This window comes from Carettochelys insculpta, chromosome 13 (genome assembly GCF_033958435.1).
Source record: "Carettochelys insculpta isolate YL-2023 chromosome 13, ASM3395843v1, whole genome shotgun sequence".
Classification (NCBI taxonomy): Eukaryota; Metazoa; Chordata; order Testudines; family Carettochelyidae; genus Carettochelys; species Carettochelys insculpta.
In genome coordinates, this window is record NC_134149.1 from 15,061,986 (window position 1) to 15,086,892 (window position 24,907).

The 24,907-nt window shown below is 36.8% G+C and overlaps 1 protein-coding gene across 3 annotated transcripts in view; it reads right to left on the bottom strand.

The window, feature by feature from the left end:
- Positions 1–462: 462 nt before the first annotated feature.
- Positions 463–24,907, bottom strand: part of THOC2 (THO complex subunit 2) — a 92,703-nt gene continuing 68,258 nt past the window's right edge. For 2 of the 3 annotated variants that reach the window (XM_075008179.1, XM_075008178.1), the window contains 15 exons: positions 23,544–23,701; positions 19,452–19,580; positions 15,579–15,710; positions 15,303–15,487; positions 14,394–14,581; positions 14,002–14,104; positions 12,577–13,013; positions 11,557–11,615; positions 10,040–10,075; positions 6,727–6,864; positions 6,283–6,352; positions 6,041–6,198; positions 4,900–4,976; positions 4,724–4,770; positions 463–873 (listed from right to left, as the gene is read on the bottom strand). In XM_075008179.1, coding sequence (XP_074864280.1) covers positions 4,743–4,770; positions 4,900–4,976; positions 6,041–6,198; positions 6,283–6,352; positions 6,727–6,864; positions 10,040–10,075; positions 11,557–11,615; positions 12,577–13,013; positions 14,002–14,104; positions 14,394–14,581; positions 15,303–15,487; positions 15,579–15,710; positions 19,452–19,580; positions 23,544–23,701 — 1,898 coding nt within the window. In that variant the 3' untranslated portion in view covers positions 463–873; positions 4,724–4,742. Of the gene's footprint in view, positions 874–4,723; positions 4,771–4,899; positions 4,977–6,040; positions 6,199–6,282; positions 6,353–6,726; positions 6,865–10,039; positions 10,076–10,827; positions 11,616–12,576; positions 13,014–14,001; positions 14,105–14,393; positions 14,582–15,302; positions 15,488–15,578; positions 15,711–19,451; positions 19,581–23,543; positions 23,702–24,907 lie in introns of those variants that run through there. The other variant, XR_012647385.1, reaches the window with a different exon arrangement.

Below are 24,907 nucleotides of genomic sequence, written 5' to 3' on the forward strand. Positions count from 1 at the left end.
CTGCCTTTGTCAATAAAGCGACACCACAGACACAATGATTTACGACCCATTGAGAAAACTATTGTTTATTTAGAAAAAAGGTTACACTGGTAGAATTCAGCAGATAAAAAAAATTCTCTTTTTTAAAAATGTCATTGTGAAACTTTTCAGACTAAAGTTCAGCAATACAAAGCTCCTGTAGATGTAGAATTCAACCCTAATTTATTTCATTTCTGAAGATAATATTTTCCAATTTATCTAAAAACATCATGACAAACAAAGGTGTTGCAAGGGACAATTGAGTGCAGTATTTTTTTTGTTTTTTTTTTTATTTTTTTAAACAGGTCAATGTTGTACACATAATATACAAATAATTCCTAAGCATTGCATGAAAACAGTGCTCCCACTTGGTTTTTAGTGACTGATATTAAAAACGGGCCAAGTAATAAATAAAAACTGAGTTTAAATGAGGTAAATTCAAAAATGGTTCAATAACTGTTTATTTATGGTTTTCAGACATCTAAAAGAATGCATTTCAGATTGAAAGAATTATTAAACTCAGGCAGTATTTAGACAACCTAAAGAGGAACTCTGTACACATGAAACCTCATTTGCACTATGGCAACTGTTTGCAGCACATTGTGCTAAAATATGGAAAAGGTAACACTTTCAGCCAGGTACTGAAAATAAATGAGTGAGAAACTAAGCAACAAGTTAAAATACAGTAATGTACAACTCAACAATTAAATTGTCAGCATGGGGGAAATAAAGCCAAGAACTGAATAATTTAAGGAGATGCAGATGGGTCCTCTTCATTCACAAATTTCTGTGCAATCTGTACTCTTCAAAATACATTTCTGGTCACAGCTGGATATCTTCAACTTTCAACCTCACCTACGATAAATACATATGCCATTGCAATTAGATGTCATTTCTAATAAATAAATAAATAAATAAATAAACACATAAAAATCAAAGGATGCAGAGTTTGATAAAATTTATTTTCATTCATAGTCCAAAGAATGAAGGTGGAAAATAGTTTTAATTGGCCCCTCTGATTATCTTTAGGTTTTCACAGATAAATATTTTAATTTCCTACTTTGTAATGAGAAATACACTAACGCACAATCAGGCACTGGGATTCTAAATAGAAATAATGAAAAACTCTGCTCAAAAGATATAAATTCAACAAAAACCAAGTACTGATAATAAAGTTCAACAAGCTGTTGTAAAGGTACATTATCTCAATAAGATTAATATGTATAAATGAGAAATAAAGTAACGAATATAAAGCAATATACATATTCTGAAGACTGTAATAGAAGTGATTGTGCAAGCAGCAGAAATGGAATTAAATGCCACAGCTTTGCCTTGCTGTAAAAGCACTTTTGCACATTTAGCCATGCAAAGAAAAGGAGAGTAAGGTGAATGTTACACCAGATGCCCCCTTTGCGTACTGCAAGAAATAACTGGTTGTATATTATCCTAAGTGTGTAAAAGGAGACTACTCATTCTGTTGTTTGAGATGATGTCCTTGTGGGTGCTACATAATAAGTATTGGTGTGTTCCTGCACCTTTGTTCAGAGAATTTCAGCAGCAGTTCTGGTTGGGTTCGTGCAAGTGCTCTCCCATCACATACGATTTTCAGCACCTGTCTAGTGCTGCATGACCAGACCCCCCTCAGTTCCTTCTCCATCTGAGTCCATGCAGGGAAGGGGGATCACTCCCCCAGGGATGTCCGCTCAAAGAAATTGTTACTGCATGGGATAAATAACCTTTTATTTTTCATAGAGCAGCCCTGGTGGGTACTCCACTTCAGATGACTGTTGGACAGTGGCCTTGGGTGGACAGAAGAAGCTTCAGACTTGCATAGGTAATGGATGTTAGTACTGTAAGTCCTACCAATGCCTATGTAATAGCGAATGTGTACATTAAAAATGCTATAGCAGTGCAACTATGCCGTAACTGTGTTGTGTAGCCTCACGGCCAGAGCTTCGATCTGTAGTTCGCTCCAAGTACGGCAGAACCACACAGAGGAATGTATCCGTAATATGACTTAATGAAGTAGCCCATCATTGAAAAAGTGAGTTGACACATAAGTTTGTTTTTATTGCTAGTAAAGCTTGGGAACATGTTATCTATTAAATGGGTGTTTGTTTGTTTGTTTATTTTACATCCCTAAACCATATTCTGTCTAGCTTGGGCTCAAAAGCAGTAATAGTGGTGTGGTGTACTTTAAGTGAATTAAAAGATAGGCTAAACTTTTTGGTTTCGGCATGTATTCTAAAATAATTGGTAAGAGAGCAGTAACAATCTGGACTTATTTTGTTTTGGCACCAGATGGTAAATCTCATCCATTTAAGCTGGTAAGTAATTCTCTGTGGTTGTCTTCCTCCTGTTTTCCAATACATAGTTTTTCACCTGTTCTGAACAGGTTAGTTCAATGTGCTGTAAGATCTGGAAAGCAGAACAGACCTGTCCTGCATCCTATAAGAGCTGATTTGGCTAGAGTGAAAGAGTGCACTGATCAAGTACTAAGGCAAGTACTAAGATAGAACTGAGCAGGAGTGTCTGGTTCCACAGTACTAGATAGGTGATGACAACCATGCAAGATGGAGAGAACACATGTGAAGGCCACATGAGCGCTGCTGCTGAAAGTCTTTGATCAGAGGCACAGGGATGTGGCAATACCTGAAGTGAAGCACCCACAGGGACATTCCTCAAATGCTTGTTTCCTAAGCTATGCTAAATGAACTGTATTTTTATAATTATGCTTCATTTGAATACATCCCAATTCTCATTTATGAAAGCACATGTGCAGGAACCTCTGGTCACACGTAGTTTGGTATTCTAATGTAAACGGCAGAAGTTAGCTCCCAAAGAACTCGATCTTAGGCTCAGAGCTCTGTCTGCTTAAGTGCATTTCCTCAAATAAAAAAGTTAAGCAAATAAATATACTCGAGACCATTTCCCAAAGGAAAGCAAATACTGGATTTGAATGAACTCTGTTGAATGAACAGAGGATGTCAGTTCTATAAATGAGGGCCCATCAGAAAACATAGCTCCCAGCTGTTCAGATCTAGTTTAGTGCCTTTGTTAAACTCAAAATGAGATATAAGGAGAAAAGTGCACCCAAAGACAGGTTCTTTCTGGGGACTGCTTTTGGCTTTAGTGGCTGGGGCAACCAATGTCACCAGGACAAACTGTCAAAAATCTAATAGCTGAGTGAACTCAATTTCCCTAATTGCTAGATCTTTGCAAATCGATTGATATCTGCTTTATATTTGTAGACCATTTTTGCAAACACATATTCTCACTTTTATCTCCATCTTTCTTTGCCATGTAGCAAGCTGAATGGTATTCTTGTTTTAAATACTGCCACCTTTTTAACGGACTGATTTTTTGTTCATGAACATTTTGTACTAGAATTTCTGATGACACAAAGGGGAGGGAGAAAGGCTGAAGATCTCATCCATGTGGCAGTACATTTTATGCAATTTCAGAACCATGTTTACTATAACTGGGCAAATAACTCAAAATCTTTAACAAATGTTTAATTGAATAAAATCTTGAGTTTGCTTCAACTGCATTTTTCCTTATGTTTGCTTTCTGCAAATATGCAGAAATCAGTCTACAGGCTGCTAATTTTCCACAGAAAAAAAATTATCAAGTAATTTTGAACACTGAACAAATAAGAAAATTATAAACTGCTTGCAGGCAACTAGTAATCAGAGAGGTTACGTTATTTGAATAAATTATTTGCTACAGTTTTGACATTCATCTCTAATGTTTACCAGCTGTAATTACACTTATTTTGCAGAATGTAAAATTGTCTATTGTCCTCTGGAGAGAGGTTGGCAGTAACATGTGGCTTCTGAGACTAAGTAGACAGATAAACTATTCTAAAATCTAAAAGGGTACCTCTTTCATGCTCTCCACAATATGAACACTGAGACTCCTAAAACACCTGAACACAAAACTACTCACTAAAGACTCATTTTTAGTTTTCAAATCTGAATTTACCAGCATTTATTGATATAAGTAAATCATTTACCAATATTTAATGAATTTGTACATGTGTAAATGTCTAAGCCATCATGGAAATTTTAGAAAACTTTATTAAAATGTTTCTAATGTTTTTGATATGTGTCTCAATTCACTACCTCATTCAGCTGAGATTTGGACAACATGAATATGTTGAACATACTGATCATCTTGTTCAGACTTGTCACACAAGAGCTAAAAGTAAAGCTTTCATATGTATTGTGCAGTCATATATGAAGACGCCAAAAATTACACAGGCACAGTGAACTGCCTTAATACGAAAAAAACAGAGTAAGAGATCACAGACTGATAGATGATAAATGTATTATATATGATGCTTTAAATTTCAAAAATGAACTTGCTAGCAAGAGATTATCAAGAAGCAAGTGGACTACCAAAGCCTGTCTACATTATAGCAGCCTTATGCCCATGGGTAGCATCATTGTGTTTCGCATTACCCCTCAAAGTTCTCTTTTGGTCCATCTCACCCACTATACAGGGATTCTGAGGGACAGTAACATGGACCCGCCTTCCTTATTTCCTGTGCTAGGGGAATTTTCCCATCATCAAAAGTTTACCTTTTTATGCATCTCTGGCCCTTTAGCCCACCTTAAAGGGATTCCAGCAGAAATGAAAATTTTACCCACAGAGGTTAGCTGGTATCTTCTATTCTTTGGGAAAACATGAAAATAATTCTTACCTTGATTGGACAGTCTTCATTATCTGTGCTTGTCTGAAGATTTATGAGTAAATCAGGTATTAAAGAAAATGTTTTTTTTTTTTTGTTTTTTTTTTTTACAGTCCTTAAGAACTCAGAGTTCTTACTTTACTGTTTATGTTACTTTAAATTGCACTGATCAAAAGCTTAAAGGATATTGTTTCTTTTCTTCTTTCCCCCCTGCACTGTCCCGCTTCTCCTTTTTTTCTGGTTTTTCTTTATCATGTCTAGACTCCTGTGCAAAATTTGTATAAGGAAAATAAAGTAAAATATCTTTGAGGGTACAAAGAATTTCATAATAAAGTGTGATAGGCCAAAACCATCATAACAAGTTTTATATTTCTAAAAATGGGCATCATAATATGCTACAATACATACACCATACATTATAATACATTGTATACATACATCACCATTTAAAACACCACCATCATGACCACCACACGGCCAGGCCACTTTCATCCTGATTCCTGTAATATCCGTATACTTATAACTGCTTCTTCTAATTATCAATTTGACCATATATTATATTATTGTAAACATTTTCCCCCCAAAATACCTAAGCATAGTTGAAGACAGATCTACAGTGTTCACTATCAATTTAAAGAGTTTTAACAGTTAAAAACAAATGTCTGCAAAAGAAGGTTGTTCTGTTATGTTAAGTTGTGATCTGGTATCTGCTGAGATACGGCTGCACTGAGACACGCAGTTAAAAGCTTATTAAGAGTCAGTCTCTTTCACACTTTAATGACGAAATACTTCCTTCAAATGTAACAGATTTGTCCAATATAGTTTTCCCCTATAGATTTCTTCAACAAATATATAATTCAGGCAACAAAAAAAAAAAAAAAAAAAAAAATCACAATTTATGTAAGGGTCCATTTCAGAAGTTTTTTTCCTGAAAGTAATTTTTTTGAACGAAAGGAAACCCTAATTCCAAATGACAACCAAGTGTAGAAAATGCTGTCTTAAGATATTTGTCCCCAACCTAAACCGTAAACTCCCATCACAGAATTAAAAAATAAATATAATCTGGCACAATAGCTTTCCTCCATCTTTGCTGCTAATGAGAAGGGTTGCCCCTCATGAGTTATCCAGAGTTGATTATTTTGAGTAAGGGTGTGGCTATCTGGCAAAAAAAATTTTTCTCTTGACATTTTGCAATAAGTTCTCTCTAATCTGGGCCATACACTAGGGCATTCAAAAGCTGAAAAGTAACTCCAAAGTGTTACCTGGCACAAAATATTGCAATGAAAACGTTTAGATGTTATAGACAAATACAAAGTTTATTCATTTTACCTTTTTGCTCCCAGAGGAACTTTTCTCCATCTTTTCAGTTTTGATTGAATCACCTTTTTCTTTGCCTGAAGATTTTGATTTGTTTTTCTCCTTTTCCTTCTCATTTGAACGTGGGGAATCTGATGGACTTTCACTTTTACTATGTTTTGAAGAACCAGCTGAAAAAAACAAACAAACCCATAATATAAATTCATTATAATGACTAGATGCTTCTAGCACAGAAAATGAAATAAAATACATACTTGTTCCATTTTCCTCTTTACGCCTTTTGGTTGAGTCCTGTGGCACCTCCCGGTCACTATTTGAATGATCCTAAAGCCAAATACAATTACGTAATGTTAGCAGATTAACAGATGCTGAGTTCTAAAACAGCAGGCTAATTAGAATACTGTAGAAATAATCTTTTTTTTTCTTCAAGTGTTTCAAGACAGTTGCATGATTAAAGCTTGTATGAAGTTTCTGGACTTAAATCTCTTAATGTGTGAGATTTAAAGGAACTTTAGAATCTATTAACACCAAGCATTGACCTTTTAAGAATTAATCAGGAAAATGAAGAATAAGCCCTGCAGCAGGTCACTTTTGTCTATAAAGGCTATCATACCAATTATAAATATTATGGCGTAGAGTCAAAGAATGAGTTACGCATGTGCCAGCTTTATTAGCTATTTCATATAAATGTCACAAACCCTTTTGCGATCTTTTCTGTCCTTTTCATCTTTCTTCTCTCTCTCTCTGGATCTTTCCCTGGACTTGTCCAAATCTTTCTTGTCCACTTCTCTCTCCTTACTCTTGGACAATGCAGGAGTAGTGTGGTTAATGTAGTGCTGTTAAATTAAGGCAATATTACGGAGAATTAATTTGTTTTCCTAAACAGGGAAATGAAAAAATTCTTATAGTTTACTGCACCAGATCCAGACCTCAAATGACTAAAAAGTAGACACTACTTATTTCCAGACAGGCAAAAGATTAAAGGCATCTTTACTATTCATCTGTGGGGAAAAAAGGTACCACAATGCTCAAAAGCTGTTTTTTAAAAAAGTGTCTTATACAAAGCTGAAAATTAAAGATCCATTTTCATAAAGAATCAGTATTACAACCGATTCATAAAAAATCAGTATTACAATGAACACCAGATACACTTAATGTGTATTTAATACAACAAGATTTACCTTAAGTTGTTTACTAGAAATTTTCCATATACCCAAAGCAAGCCCTGTAGTAATAGCCTTGATTTGCCAATGCAGATTTCTGGAATTGCTGCAGTGCACTCAGGATGTGGAAATCTTGAATTTCAGTACCAGAAAGGTAATATAAAAGTAACTTCAGTTGCTTAACTACCAATCACTGCCAAAATTGGCTTCAAATGTATATCTTTTTGATATTAGCTTCCCCCACAGGTTTCCAGCATACAGCTGAACTACAAGAGTAATTTACAAATGACAAAGGGTTGACATAATCGCATCTCTTTTAAACATGTATAATTTTTTTTATTAAACAGTAATCTTAACCCACAAAGGTCGCTTCTACACATGCCAGGAGAAAGTGGCATGCTAATAAACAGCCCAAAATATGTTAATGAGGCATGGATGTAAATTCCCCGTGCCTCATTAGCATAAGGTCACATGATTTGGAGTCCGGAAGACACACTTCTGGACTCCAAAACAGCGTGTAGAAGTGCGGCCCCCAGGGGGGTCTTCTGGAGGGAAGTCCCCCTTCCGACAGACCCCCCCGGGGGCAGCACTTCTACACACTGTTTTCCTTATGCTAATGAGGCATGGGGAATTTACATTTGTGCCTCATTAGCATATTTCAGGCCATTTATTAGCATGCCACTTTCTCCAAAAGTGGAGAAAGTGGCATGTGTAGAAACAGCCAAACTGTTTAAATCAGGGATGGACAATAATTTTGATAATTTGGACTCCATGGTTTTAGGCACTCAATTCTCATTAACTTTCAATGATAGCTGAAAATTTTAATCTTTGAAATTTGTACCCTTTATTTTTAGGAACATGTGTCAGCAAAGAAGAGGGTTTGACTTCCTTTCTCCAAAAAGAATCAATACTCCAGTGCTACTTGATGAAGGTTGTGATTTTACCAACAGAACACATGGTGGTTCAGTCAGTCAGAGAAAGAAGGAGCAGCTGGAAGGAGGGTGGAAGGTAGAAAGTAGAGCTCAGACGAAAGGCATTTCATGAACGGTAATTCTGGAAAAAGTGTTAGTATAGAACCTAGCTAAATAAGATCCTGGTTCATAACTGGGGCTGCTAAATGCTACTTTAATACAAATAAAATAAATATTTACATTACAGCCCAATAAGTGAGGACATTTAGAAGCCAATACTAAAACTGAGCTGTTTCTTTTTAATAAAAACAATACAAGCAAACTGCAGATTACGTAACATGTTTAATTCTGATGTCTGTCTTAATCACATATACCAACAACACATTGGTATATGAAAATTTTTTTAATTCTACTTCTGAAATTTGTTGAGGAAAAAAATATGAAAATTTGGGATATTTAGGAGTAGATATTACTGCTTCCTTGCCTAAACACACCTATGCATACTGTATAGTTTACACTGCAAATACTTAGAGAAACTAAGTAGATTAGCAAACAACAGTTAAAGAATTACTGCTGCAGTATGAAAATTACATAAAAAAGAAATCTTCTGAACACTTATTTAAGCAATCTGAGCTAAAAGGTACAATAATACTTGATATGGTCTCTGCAGTAAGCAACAGATCTCTTGTGCATTTTTAAACTTGTTTCTTTGTAAATAATAAAACATAATGACACATAAATTCTGTAAGTTAACTGGGAAGCATCCAAAGTTGTTTAATTTTATACAGTCAACATCTGTGCTAATAAATACCTATGCTATGGTTATTGGATAACATTTAATTTATTAATACAGTAAACTCTTTCTTATCCAGCATTCTATTATCCGGACCGCTCATATAACTGGCATTTTAACCATAAGTTAAAACCATACTTATGTTTTCTGTAAGAACAGTATAGTGAAAGTAAATACAGATAAATACAGCAAATACCGTATATGCTTACAGTGTACAATAATAGTTTGATCGGTAAATAAAGTACTCTGCATACATTTTTGTTTGTTTCTGAAGATCTAATCTTGTTTTTCTTTAGGTGTTATGGATTGCTAGGTATACCTCTTTATTACCTAGAACAGCTGAATATCTGGCAAACTCCTAGTCCTTGGCTGCCAGATATGAACAAGTTTACTGTACAAGCTCTCAGTAGTTAGAATTTGCAGAATACCTGAAGCCTTCTACAAACGCACTAACATAGATCCACCAAAGAGGATAAGAAGTTACATTATCAAGTTTAACGTATTTATATGGTGCTCTTTACTGTGTTATTTCAATAAATTAGTAAATATGTTTAAAGCTACATTAATACTTGGTTTATTGCCTTTTCCCAAAACCTACTATACCTCAAATGTCTTTTTAATGTATTTGTTTTAGAGCAAAATTGACAATATTTTAAACTGAATTACATATCTGAAAAAAACAAGTATACCTATAGAACACCCACCACGTGGAAAAAAACAGTGATGGTGGTGCTGATGCAGATTTACCAAGATATAAATGAGTGGGGTTACTCTCTGGAAGCATGAATACTGCCACAGCTTGTTGTTTCTTTATGCAAAGTAAAGTTGAAGAAGTGACTATAAAAAACAAGGCTCAGGAGAATCGAAGAGATGTGGGAAATTAAGACACCAATCTATATGGTACTCCCAGTTTAAGAGATTAATGTTGACTGCACACTGACAACTGTAGTTTACTCTATAGATCAAAATCTAAAATCATGTGTGTAAAGTAAATTTACACAATTCTTGAAAAATCTGTTTCTATGCTAGCACACAGGGTAATGCAGCCTTCAATTTCTCTGGTAATGTGTAACAGCCATATAAAATTAAAATCTCTTCATGTAAAATAAAAATGTGATCTTAATGGCCACTAAAAGATTCAAACCTTTGCTGAAGAGTCCTTGAGTTCGCTGAGGCTGTCCTGTAGAGAATGAATGGAGATGACACGTAAACGGCCATAATTTTCAGAAACCAGAGGAACTTTGGGAAGCAGGTCGTACTCTTGGAAGAAAACACAGCTACTCCTTCCAGAAGCAGATGTTAATATTTTACATTGAACAAAACTAAAGCTAGAAAACAAAATGTTCAACTCTACTCTAAACTAAACTATATCAACAATGTGATTTTGCAAATTACAAGAGTAAATTTGTTCATATTTGTCAGAAAATACGGTAAAAATCCTCCCACCACCCACAAAGATTTCTGCAATATTAAAAAAAAAGTTTCTTTAAATGACTGAGCCACAGATGAAGTAAGATTTTAAATATATTAAATTCATCTTCTCCACTGATAGTTAAACGTGGTAGAAGTCCTGTAGAATGACTTGAACTTTGTTTTTAAAAAAAGAGAAAATATACTTGATGTTACAGTTAAGTCCTTATCACTATCACCTGGTTACTCAAAACTTTTTAACTCTTATTTCTGAAAAATTATTATTCTTTAAGTAACTCTTATGCAAATAAAGATGTATTCTTTGAAAAAAACAAAACAAAACACTGGCTTTTTAAAGTGGTAAAATGGTGAAGTTTAAACACCCCACATAATCCATCACAGTGCTCTTGATGAAGTATTAGTAACTTACAGTTTTAAAGGCTCAACGTACTGCAAATTCAAAGATTCCATGAACTTAGATGGTTTAGAAATAAAATTAAATATGGAGCAAGGAATGGCTACCCTGAGTCTTCAAGTAGGCTACACCCACGGTATTGTGCTGCGCTTGAATGCTTGGGGTTTCTCTTTGCTGTGTGGTAGGCTTGGATGCCACATCTGGTTTTATCGTAACGCAGGGCTCAACATGGTGGGAACCCATTGGAATATAAACAAACCTCGAAGGGAAGGTGCAACAGAAGCTGCATGCTCACTGAATATACACAACTACAGGAGAACTGATCACCAAGGAGACTTTAAAATGGAACTCCTTTCAAGACTCCTCCTTGGAAGGCACACATCGGTATGATGCTCATCAAGAAGCCTGATGAATTCAGAGGTATCCGTATATCCCGTAACATCCAGAAAATCTTCAGTGCTATATATTCTTCAAAATTAGTGCAGAAAAATATGCTCCATTCTGCTGCAAAGACTCATTTGCTTGTAGCTATCATGGCATTCCAAAAAAAGACTGCTTAAAACAATGAGGCACTTCAGTGTAAAAATTTTCTTGCATTTTTTGAACACTATTTACAAAATTTGTGCTAGGTCCTTGAAGCTTTATTTTTCTAATTAAAAATATTTAATAGGAAAAAAAGAGTCCACCAATAAAGAAAAGGAATGCATTTTCTACTGCAAGATAAAACCTCCCGTGGTTCCAGTATATACTTGGCACAAAACTTGAAGGAAGTCGGACACTGGCATTCCAAACTTGTGAGCCTAACATGGACGCTGCCTTCCTCAGGCTATACTAACCTTTACTGTTGAGGAATGTGATGGAGAAGAATGGGTATCAACTTTTCGACGTTTTTGTTCTAAAAAAAATAAAGAATAAGCAGCAAGCATTAAAACCCTAGGAAAAAGGGATAAAATCTGAATATATTAAATTTCCGAAGTACCAAAGGAGTTTAAAGTTAGAATTAAAATTTTACTGCTGAATAATAATCAATACTTTTAATTACCAGGAGAAAACAACAGGACTAATACTATGGAATCTACAATCGCTCTTCTGCAAAACTCCCTGTGCTTTACAGTTTAAACTTTCATTTACAATAATTTGTGTTTAGCCCTCAAGGTTATGATGAAAATGTTGAAAATGTGAAACAAGGAGATGTACAAATAGCCTAAAAATAATTGTTTTGAGACATGAAGTACCTCGTTCATCTGAACAGGCTGTTAACACCAAAGCTCAACAACAACGATGTAGGCATTTAAGTTGGCCGCTACTTAACAGATGACATTTTTAGTAGAAACTATCCCAAACAGCTTTCCATGCCTTCTACAGATGCTAAAATCCCTAAATATCTACCCAAATGACCAAAATTTCAGCTTTCTTCTAAAAACTTGTGTTTGTAATACATTACGGAATTCTCTACAGAATACAGACTGTTTTTGCTGTGTGTATGATGATTATAATACAATTTAGAATCTTCTCTATGATTAGTTACAAGATATATTCATGTAAAAGCATATTCGAAATTCTTAAAGGCAATGGGCCCCATAATGCTCTGCTTTTACTGAAACTGGTGGGAGCTTTGCAACAGATTACACTAGAAGCAAAAATATCTTGCACATAATTTTCTTATTAGTGCCAGAAATAAAAAATCTTTTTAACTATCCAGCACTAGGAAGAAAACAGAAAATGGTCTTTTTATAATTAGATGCTAATTAGCTTCTGGTTACTTTCCCACCTACTCCCAACCCTTTTAGATATTAAACAGCTTTCAAACTTTCTGTACATTATTTAAAATACAGCTTCAAAAACATTTAATTTACCCCTTTCAGACTCTGATGCTTCTGATCGGGGAACAGGTGACTTCAAGGACCCAGCTACTGGCAACTTTTCTCCTCCTTTAATATTTTCCTTGGATTTCATATCCTTCGCTACATCTCTTTCTCTGGATGGCTCCTTTTCTCTCTCCTTTTCGGCAGCTGATTTTGATTCGGCGTTGATAACAAATGTCTTGGATTTTTCATCTTTTGATGTTTTTTCTTCTTTCTTGGCTTTTTCCTTCTCTTTGTCAGATTTTGGTGTTTTCTCCTTGGTCTCTCTTGTTTTATCATCTTTGTTTGCCCGTTCTTCCTTTGGTTTATCTTTCCCATCCTTCCCAAGTGCCTTGGCCTCTGGAATGGCAGCTGGAGTCTTTTCTTTTTTTTCTTTTTCTTTTTCCTTCACACTTTTTTCTTTCTCTTCTTTTTCTTTAATAATTTTGCTGCATAATAAAAAGCCCAATGAGTGCTCAATATCAAAACTAGCTTCAGTTTCATAATTAAATGCAAATTGGTTTTTATTTTTCAGGATTAAGACAACACCCCTTTTTAAAATGCTAAACAAGTGACAAATTCCTGCCTTTCAATGTACTTTAATCTTCATAGCAACAAACTGGTACCTTTTTTCTAGCTAAAATGGGAGGATACAGGTAACAATATTATTACATTATTAGCAGGGTTCTGAGGCATACAGCAGGAATTATGAAATATTAATGTTTTTGACTCAAGCTTATTCCAGAGCAGCAGCTGTGTAAACGAGGACTATGATTATGTCCAGGCAGTAATTAAACACCCAGTGCTGGCCCAGGTCAGCTTACGTGGGCTTGTGGTGCTCATGCTCACACTGTAGGGCTATAAAATTACCGTGTAAAATTTAGGGTCAAGCTGGAGGCTGAGCTTTGTGATCTGTCCTGAGCCCAAATGTCTACACAGCAATTTTGAACCCAACAGGCCTGCCATGGCCATGCCTGTTTTCTTTTTTTTTTTTTTTATAACAGTGTAGTAAGACCCACCAATTACAAGTCCCCAATCAGAGCAGCAACCAAGCACTTGTGAGATATCTAGTTCCAGCTAACAAATTTCAATGACTGGGTTCACAATATTTAGATGGATCTTTAAATTCAGCATATTAGTTCTTATTATTTCTTTAGTTAGGTTTTATTCATTTCACTTCCTGGAACTAAAATAATGAAATTACTGAGAATAACTTTGTTGCATAATTTGGAAGAAAAGCATTTCATTTGTCAGGCTTCACTTGCAATTTCTTTATCTATGAGATCAAAAGGACAAGATCTGCAGAAATCTGCCATAAAGTGGAGAAGATCATTTTCACCTCTTGCTAAAAAAGACTCTTCAGAATAGATAGGTCACTTTCAAATTTAATTTCACAATTCTGCAGTCAGACGATGAACAGAAGAACAGATTTCTCACCTGTTAGAAGCACTGTTTCCATTGCTTGTCATCACCTTTGGTGTTGCATTGGCAGCCTTATTAATAACTTTCACAGCACCCTGAGTTTTCTCCTTTAGTTTGTCTGTTGAAAAAGATGCTAAACTTAATCCTCTAAATTAATATTTTGTCTCAATGTTATAGTGACCACATGAACACATACTTCAAAATTCATGTAAAATTAGGTTTAATTTATTGACAGCTAAATTGATCGAGATGTATTTAATGACAAAAAAAGGATTAAAAACATTAGCAATCACAATTTTAAAAAACATGTAATGGACCCTGTTAGTTTTACCATTTGAGTGGGGCTAAACCACACAATCCTAAAAGTGAATTAAAAAAATAATTATCTTTTAAAATGAATGGCTTACCACCAGGCTCCTCAGCAGTAGTTTCTTCCAGTCTAGCTGCATTTATTGAGAGTGATGTAGGCAGCCCAGCACCACCTGGACCATTTTGCACAGTTGCAGCTACAGCATTCCTGGCAGGTGGGTCTTTGTGGTGGAATTCATTTTCTGGTACCATGAGAGTCTTTCTACTTTTCAATTGCCCAGAATAGCTGAAAGTCGCAGAGTGTGTTAAATATGCACAAACATAAAGCAAAATATAAACATGGGTTACTGCTTAAAAAGATTAATCTAGTACTCTGTGAATTATTTAGCACTTCTCCAGAAATGATCTACAGTACTCTCGCTTTCTATACTATCACCAGTTCTTTAAGGAACCTGATCCTCCAAACTTCTGCCACCTAAAAACTTGAAAAAAATAAGCCAGTGATTTTTCACACTAAATTTTAAAGCTTTGCTAAATCAACTACAGTGATGAAATAAAATACCTTCTCAGCAACCAAGACAAACACGGTAATTTTGAATGTATCACATCATCAAAAAATAATCATAATTAAATAGAAAAAAGGTATTGTTAACCTTCTAGAACTGCACGTGCCTAGACTAACACCATAATCTTATCGCTATAACCCCATCTTTCCTTGTCTTACCCTTCTTCCAGACACTTGTTACCGCCACTGGTCCATATAAAATTATATTACAGGCTCCTTAGGGCATGGATTGTTAATTCTTTTGTCCTGCAAAGAACCTAGCATACTAAATCATCATCATCTAGTACAAACTAGGTGCCTCAACTCTCAAACTCAAAATACAGTATGGCAAGATTGTCAAAGATATAGCAAAAGCCAAATATATCAAGACAGAAAGAGTTCCAAATCTTTGGAATTCTTTCATCATCTATTTAAACCTCTTTTTATAGTAAGTTGTTGTTACCCCATAGCTAAGGCATATAGATCAGGTCTCTTCTCTTTCTCTTCCTGACAGATTTTATGTACTCTTCTTTCCAAGGCCTGACCCAGGTTTAGAACTTTTGGATACCACGGAAGGATTTTGGTCAGCACAATCAAGATATTTCTGATATGAGTATATTCGCCTGTTTCAAGGCAGTGTACAGAAGCCTAGAACACAAGGTATAAAATGCAGTCAAAGTAGTAGTCAAATTAATACTTGCAAAATATTGTATCATATCAACTTAATATCCTTTATTACCTTTGTTAGTTTATAATGCCACTTGTGTACCACATGTCGGAAGTTCTCATAATCTAACTGATCAGCTTTGTTCCCACCATCAAATCCAGTTGCCCGTAATATGGTAAGGAAGCCTGGATAGTTGCCACATTCCTACATGTATGTACGAAGATAAAAAATGTTATTCTTATTCAGGCAGTGGATTAAAATAATTTAACTTTTGATGAAGTTTTAATGTAACTAAAGCACGCCAATTTCATTACTCTGCTGCATGTAAAGTTTTAAACATTCACAGTTAGCAATATGTATACAAGTTAAACTTCTCCAGTCAACATTCTCTTATCTGGCAAGATTTAACTTAGCCACACAAATATTTATCACAGGTGTGGCAAATTTCCCATGGTCTCAAAGTTTGTTAACAGCCACCAGTCCTGGTTCTTGCAGTGTCTCCATTTGTTCGAAAGATTGAATGCTCCCTTTCAAAAGGACAGAGTGGTATTTCAAAATGGGGCGGGGGGGGTGGGAGTGTGTGTGTCAAACCTTCGGACTGCTTTTGATGCGTGGTCACATGCTTTTCAATTACATGGATTTCAATTACTTTCTATTTTTGGCCTTTCGAAAGTGGGCTCCTGTGTAGAGGCAGCCAGTGTTCTGTGCTGTTATTTAGCTGTAATTTACAACGAAATATCTGCTATGAGCCCAGTAAGCAATGGAAGTGTTGGTAATGCTAATAGACAATATTGACCACCCGTAGTCCAGCAAATTCTCTCATTCAGCACCAGTCAGGTCCTGAGGGTGCAGAAATAGAGAGATTCAACCTGTACAAGTAAATCTGACATATTCTTAAAATGACGTACATATATCACAACAGTTACTCCCTTGTCTTGTTACTGATGCTCTTCAACGTGAACCAACAAATCCTATATTTCGGCAGAGGGTTAGATCAGATGACCCCTGGGTTCCCGTCTAACTCTATGGTTTTAGGACAGTATATGGGTTCAGATGTTTATTTTGCTCATGTGTGTATGTGCACCTACTGCACAAAAGCCAGTTAACTTTCTGAAGCGTAACTTATTGGAGGAGCACAAGCACCGCCACATGTCTTCTCAGGGTCTCTTCAAAGTTATTTCAGAGTGGTGCTGCCACCACCTCATATCTGCCCCCATATTGTTAACAAATTACATTACAAGTAAGTACAAGATTTTAAGTGGCAGCAGGCTTGTATTCCCCTCAGGGTACTCCTACACAGCGACTAGACACCCATGTTTGGCCCGTACTAGCTGACTCAAGTTCACAGGGCTCAGAATTTAAGGCTATTGCATTGCTATGTGGACTTCTGGGCTCAGGCTAGATCCCAGGTTCTAGGACCCTGCAGACTGGAAGGGTCTCAGCGCACAGACCCCATCCGAAGACCAGAAGTGTACGGAGAAGTGAAACAGCTCTGCATCCCAAGTCAGCTGATCTAGGCCAAGCCATGAGTTTTTCTTTGCTGTGCAGGCATACCCTCAGAGGATTTGCAAGCAGTAAAGAAGGAGGGGAGACTTGAGTCTACTTAAATAGTGACTACAGAAGTTCTTCCAAAGCTTGCATCAGAACTAGAGACAATTGTGATACCACAGTCTGCTAAAGATATGCATGGAGGACCAAGCAGAAACACCATATATGTCCAATATGAGAACATCCCTAAGAAATGCATCTTGAGGTGGGCTTGAACATCACCTTTAAGATTGATTTGCCTCTGAATAACTAAGTACATGGAGGGTCTACAATTAGGGCCTGCAGTTCACTTACCCTTCTTCATAAGATTACAGCAATAACAAAGACCGTCTTTTGGCAAAGCAAGGAAGAAAGGAGGGAAGGAAGGAAGAACAGCATTGCTAGAAGCGTGAATGGAGGGCAGGAAGTACTGTGCTAAGGTCCTACAGGGCTAAGCTTCTTTTATGGTTGGGATGAGTCAGACAACTCTTACAGAGCTGAGACTATGCCTACTTCCTATGGACTGAGGGGATGCAATGCATATATCAGTACCATGTGGATTCTCAGTGAGCTGAGACAGGGTCTGGTGATAAAAAAATGTAACAGGTAAAGTGTCCTGAACCTGTGTGAATATCAGAAAAATTTTCCAACACAATGACTACGCTCAACAGCATTTCCACTTGGTCAAAAAGTTAAATCTACTTAGAGGACAGCTTCCTATTATTAAACAGAAATTGCAAAACTACCTTTGAACAGCTCTTTCCCCGATCTACACATGACAGAGGACTTGACCTTCATACTTATCCCACTGTAGTCGATCATCCATCTGAGAAAGGCTGCCACTGTTATCATGCATTTGGCAAATAAACAGTGCTGAAGAGTACTGTGTCTTTGTAATGCTGACCCATACCATGATTACATCTCGTGGTTTGATAAAGCTGCTACATGGTGTCTTCAAAAGTGAGGACAGCAAACCAGCCATGATTCAACATAGAAAAAATTGTTGCTAGAGCAGACCGTGTGGTATCTTATATATCTGATTTATTTTTGGAGATTTAGGTGGTCAAGTGTAAATCTCAGCTTCAATTTGGATCTGGCAACCAAAATGTAACGTGAGTAGAGCCCCTCTGCCCAATGTCACACACCAAGTCTTTCTATGGCTACTGAAAATCAGTCTGAAGTAGCAACTCACAAGATGGGTCCCTGAAAAGAGACAAGGTGGGGGAGGCTAGGAACTGGCTGGTGCGTTCCAATCACAGTGCTCAAAACCCATCTTTCTGTAGTTACTGATTTACAAGCAGTATAGTTGTGGGCAGCCTGGAAAACTGCCAATAACAGGAATACTGACCTCAAGGCAGGGGTCAAATTGTCTGTTTGCCCAAAGCTAGTGGGGGATGAGCCAGCTGGTTAGAGGCAGAGTCTAATTACTTCTATAATAGCAACGAAGGGTCCTGTGGCACCTTATAGACTAACAGAAAAGTTTTGAGCATGAGCTTTCGTGAGCAAAGACTCACTTCATCAGATGCTGGTCCAGCATTTGATGAAGTGAGTCTTTGCTCACGAAAGCTCATGCTCAAAACTTTTCTGTTAGTCTATAAGGTGCCACAGGACCCTTCACTGCTGTTACAGATCCAGACTAACACGGCTACCCCTCTGATATTTAATTACTTCTATGTAATTTGTGACTCCTCTTGGAAAAGTTTTGCTGCCTGGAAGTATAAACTCATTGTCTGAAATACTGCTGAGGATATTGATGATATTCTTGCACACATTTTTGTCCCTTAGTGGTTGGGTTATAGATGCCAATGTATTGTAGCTTGACAATTTTAACAGAGTTTTATCAAACTTCTAAAAAAAAGCAGGACCCACCCATAAAAATGGAGGCCTTTCCTAGTTACAATTTAGACCCACGCATTTCTGCAAATACCTGAAGTCAAAATGCTTGCTTTTGGGAGAGGGGAAGAGAGAGATGTGCACACCTCACTCCTTTTTTCCATTTTAACTGGCCTCTGACAGAGCTAACAAGGAAGTTCAATCATTCTCAAATATTATATTCGTGACTGCTTATGGTTAATCTGAGATATTTTTACCTCCTGATCTACATGCAGTTTTCAAAGCACTTAAACTTTGATAAGTTAAACTCCTCCAACTCAGCTTTGATACAGATGGATGAAAAGTATGACTCAGTAAGCAGAAGTGTTCAAAATATACACATAGAATTCTTTTCACATCACAGAATCCTGCATTCAAGTATCAAAGTTTTATAATGCATAAAGTTTAAAATCAGAAAGGAAGAGAAACAATTGTACTTCATGCATTAATACTTCTTACAGCAAACATTTTTATGGGGCTCGGTAATCATATGATTATTTCTATGATAATTTATGAAGCATACTAGGAGTGAACAGCTTTACATACCTTTTCATATATGTTTCTATCACTGTGCCACCTAGTCACAGTCTCTAGCATACAGCATAGAAACCTGCCGTATCGACTAGCTTCATTTTCAGTGCAACTTGCGACTGTATAGATTATATCTGAGAAAACCTGCAAAAAAGAGAAGCATTGAGGTTATGTAATCTGAAATTAAAATTACTTTAAAAATCAAACCCAACTGCTTCAGTTTTTATACTTCATGTTTACACATCTACTAGAGTTACTAAAATAAGCATTAACTAATTCCACCTTGAACTTTGCACTTCCTTTCTTTTCATATCAGTTATTACACTAATTCTTAACTCATCTCTTTCAGCTTGGGTAATAAATATATGCAAACTGTTACTGACTGTATGGACAAAATGCAGTTCTACTCTTAGTATTACAGAATAAAGGCATCATGGGTACCCTATGCTTGACATCTGTTCATGACTCTACATTATATAGTTTAAGTATATAAATACAGGTTCAACCTCTCTAGTCTAGCACTCCCTCATCGGGCAACGCTAAAATCATGCTGGATTATAGATTAGCTGGACAACCACTTATCAGGGGTGCGGCCAAGATTCCCATGAAGTTTTTTTTGTAGGCACCACTCCTGGCTTTCAGTGCTCTGTGCTGTTATTTATCTTAAATTTACCCCTAAATGTTGTCTAAGAGCAGAGTAAGCAATTGAAGTGTTGGTAATGCTTGTAGACTATACCGAAGTTCCATGGTCCAGCAAATTCTCTCATTTGGCACCGGTCAGGTCCCAAGGGTGCCACACGAGAGAGCCGCAACCTGTAGATGGTTCTTCTAATTCTACGGCCTTCAAACTCAACCTTGGGTGTGAAATTCAAGGAGGGGCTGTGGATCTTGCTTTACATATAGTTTCCCACAAGGTAAATTATACTCTCTCTGGCAGTTCTGTGATGCCTTGAACAGGGTTGCACAAATTAGTTGGGGAAGAAGAACTTAGTAACTAATATTGTTGCTGCCTAAGCAGAAAAAGAATCCAGCTCTTGGCTGTGCCAGCTCCCAAGGGCTACCAGGAAAAGAGGTCAAAATATCTTTTTGCCAGAAATGTGAGCAGATAGGACTCTGAATACATTACATGCAGATCTGATGAGTAAAATAGAGCCATTTTACTGTATTCCCATTACAAATGTGAAATTGGACCCATTCCGGCTCAGTCAAACACCTGAGTGTCCCCTCTCCTCCTCATCCCCCACCGCACCCCCAAAACAAAAAGCAATATAATAAGAATTTAGAGTAAAGTTTATTGTATAACTATGTAAACCCACCTATTTAAATAAGACATTTATTCCAACATGTTACACTATGACAAATCACTTACCCAACCACTCCCACAAGAATCCAGGCTCACATTTACAGGAATGGTTTTGGTGTCCCAGAACATTGTGATTTATACATTCTAACAACAAGTACCATTTCAGAGCCAAGTACTGGAAACACTTTCTTGAAGATCAGGATTACTTCTGATATCAGGATACAGTCTCCACTACTTGTCCCTCAACTGGCAAACTTAAGGACTTTCCTTGACTGATCTCATTAACTAGGGAACTCCTTCTTGCCTACACACTGGTTAGATGCCATTCCAATCAGACGCCTGGAAATAAGCCTCTCTTAAAAGCAGCGTACTATGGCAAAATCTGTATGGTATGGTTGCCTTTCAGGGAGAGTTTCTCAAGACAGAGATCAGAACCTGTGGGTGCCGATCAGGATAAATAAAAAAAGTTGATTTAAAAAAAAAGTTGAATTAGTTTTATTTAACTGGGTTTTTCATTTAAGTTAAATATAAATTTTTTATTTATTTATTATTTATTTAAATTTTTTAAAATTAAATCTATTTAAAATTAAATGTAAAAATAACAACCTATGATAAGGTTTATCCATATTACACTCGATTAAAATCATTCAAATACAATTTACTCAGTATGTATTAGCTGGTCTTTTAATTCCAATTTCCAGTCACACAGAGCTTAAAGCAAAATCACAAGTAAAAAATTAATTTAGTTAATAAAGGCATTTTCTAATATAACATAATACATTTAAAAATTATGAAGCAAAATTGATATAACATTTAAATAAATGTGTGCGCATTTTGTATATAACATGTAATCTTCTTGGCTAGCAAAAAGCAGGACCAAATTTAGGATAAAGCAGGGATCTCAAACTCACAACCTGAGGGCCATCTACAGCTGAAGCATTTTTGCAATGGATCCTTGGAGCCCAGACACTTCATGCCACAGGCCTGCCCTCTCCTTCCCCATTGCATGCCTTTCCCCAAGGGACTCAGCCTTTGGGATTAGTGGGGGCAAAGGAGTATGTGTCAGTCCTGGCATAGACCAACATCCAGGGTTGGGCCCTACCACACACACACGAAAGTGGAACACAATCGGCATGTACAATACAGGGAGCACAGGGGGCCCTAACCCTGCTGCCACTCCATGCTAGCATTCCCACCCCCCGCCATGCTAATCCTGAAGTTTGCACTCCTTGGGGGACGAGGTGCAATGGGGGGGAAAAAGGATGTGTTAGTGGCAGAGGCTTGGGAGATGGACTCCCCTCACACACTGTCTTCCGGGGCTGTATTGCAGAAATGCTTCAGGTGTAGGGGCCCATGGGCCATGAGTTTGAGACACCTGATGTAAAGGCTAACTGCAAATCAGCAGGTTTTAATGATTACTAAGCAATGAGAATCAACCTTTCTTCAGGAAAATTCATCTAACTGTGAAAATTTAAAATCAGAAATTAAGCTTAAATCATGTGATTTAAATTGTTTTGGTTTAAATCATTTCACCCTGCTGCAGAAGCAGAGAAGTTTGCAGATCTCCCATGGTCCAGAAAACACAGGCACTTGCTTTGTCTGAATAGCACATGCCCCTACACACGGAGTTTCTTAGTTACGGTAAAACATTGCTACTTCTTATTAGTGCACAGGAAACCCAGCATGAATTACCAAAGTGTGCTAGTTAGTGAATTAAAAACCAAAGTCAATAATGTCGAGTTGTAAACTAGTTTCCAGTAGGGGAAGCTTGACCTAGTACCAAAATACAAGTTAACTATCTTTGTCTGTGGAGTAGCAGTGGCAGCCAGGAGCCTGCTGGGACTGGGTTTCATGGCAGCTGTCCCTTTTGCCCCATCCATTGATAGCTCTGCCAGTAAGGTTTGGTAGCACTGCCATGGCAGCATTTTAGCATTGCTGCTCCTCTCCCTCCCCACCCCTAGTCTGGGGTTGAAAGGAGTAGCAACTTTAAAACATTCCTATGACAACACTGCTGGACCTTACCAGCAGGGCCAATGGTGGTAGAGAAGTGAGGCCACAGGGGGAATGGTGTTAAAGCTTTGCAGTGGCAGATTCACCTCTGAGGCTGAGACTGGTGGATGCTCAGGAGTTCTGGGCTGTGGTGTGTTATGCTGATTGAGTATTTGATGTCACTGACAGCCTGCCTAGTGGGTAGCCGGGAGACTGACTAAAACACCACAAATGATGTCTTGTGGTCTGCACTCTCTGAGAGAGCTGATGGACTTAATTAAGTAATTATTATCAAGGTGATAAAGTGATTTGTGCCTTGTAGCTTGCTACCATCTATGCAGAACAAGGCAATATCCTCCATCTTGCCTACCTAATGATAGCTTGCCTCAGCAAAGCTGGAGCGTGGTATTTGGGATTTAGGGACAAGAACAAAGAGAAATATAAAGTTTGCAAGAAAAATCTTTAAAAGTATGTAACTGGAAAGACAGGTTCCTTAAATTTTAACTTCTATGTTGTTTATTTCTTCTTATCTGATCTTTTTGGATGGTAAGCTCTTCAGGGCAGGTACTGATGGTTTTGTATGTCTGTACACTGTTTACCTCAATAGAGTCCCAGTCTTTAAGTCCTATGGCAATAATGATAAATGCATATTTTGGAACCGTAATATATCTAGATTTTATTGATGCACAAGCATCTTTTGATATACAAAAAGGATGTGAAAAACAGCAATCTTTCAAATCCAGGTTCTAAATAATCTCATCTCATATTTCACTTGAAAGAAAACACTACAGCTCTAACACATTCTGAATACTTACTCTATCATAACAGAGAAGTGTGGAAAAATTGGGTGTTTTCTGTTGATGTACCAATTCTACAAAGTGAGCACAGTAAACAGCATCGATTGCAGAAAAAATGCAGCGAGGAAATATACACAACTGTAGAAATTTTGTGATGGTCTCATTTTTGGTTGATTCTTCAAAAACAAAGAAATAAAAAGATAGAGAAGGGAAGCATATTACAGGACATCAATTGTACATAATGCAGCTAACAGTCAAACAAAGCAGACAAAATTACCTCTACCACACATACTTCAGAAATACTTTGATTGTTATAACATACACCACATCCCAAATTTCCTTTTACGCTGCTCAGGTAAACTCTCAAACCAGACAAAAAATCTCTATTAAGATGCCAAGAAAAACAACAGAGATAATTCCTTAATCATGAATGTTTTTCTCCATTAGTTATAACGGAGTAGATCCAACTCAGAACCACTTCACGGTGATTTGTTATAGTGTCTGAAAGGCCCAATGCAGATCATCAGATTTAGTGAAGACAGTGAGGAGAAAGGGAATTAAAAAACAAACAGTTTATTCAAAAATATAAATTAACTTTCTTTTGGAGGGATAAAATTTAGTTTCCATTTTCTTTGATACTGTTTAGTAACACCATATGTTCTGTGGGACATTTTGTACAATGAAATCTAGGTAATTACAATATTTCTTTTGGCACCTATTATTAATTCCTTTCTAGGTGATATTTTAAAGATAAATAACAAAATGATGATTTCATAACTCAAAATTTTTGCACTAGTGACTATATTTATTTTAATAATTTTAGGTCCTTTGGCTAGCTCTTTGTGCTTTTACAAACAATATAAAATAGTGTAATAAAATACTGCCCACATAATCAGAATTTAAAGTAGTTCAAATATGTGAAACTTGACTGATGTTAAAGCAGATGAAAAGAAGTCTCTACCTCCTGCATAAGCATGGTATTAGATATAAAAAATACTTTATATGGACATTAGCTTGACACTACTCCCAGCACTCTTCTTAGGTCATCTGCTAATCAAGCTGACATATAGGAACAAAGTCATGAAAGGGCCTCTAAATTGAAGACAGATGACAAAAAGACAAGTTTCTATAGGATACCAATCAGCTCAACACTATTCATCCTCAAAGCCCTGTAGAAGCTTTGTCTCCATTAATCTCTAATACTCAACCATCAAAATGAGTTTCACCTTGCTGGACAAGGTACATTCCAAACTCAAATCAGCAGAGGTCCATTAGAGCGAAGAAATCACCACCTCCAAACTCCAAATCCAATTCACTCATCACAACCAGATTGTGACCAGCTTCATTGTGCTCTATACCACATGAAGGAGTCCCATGGTTTT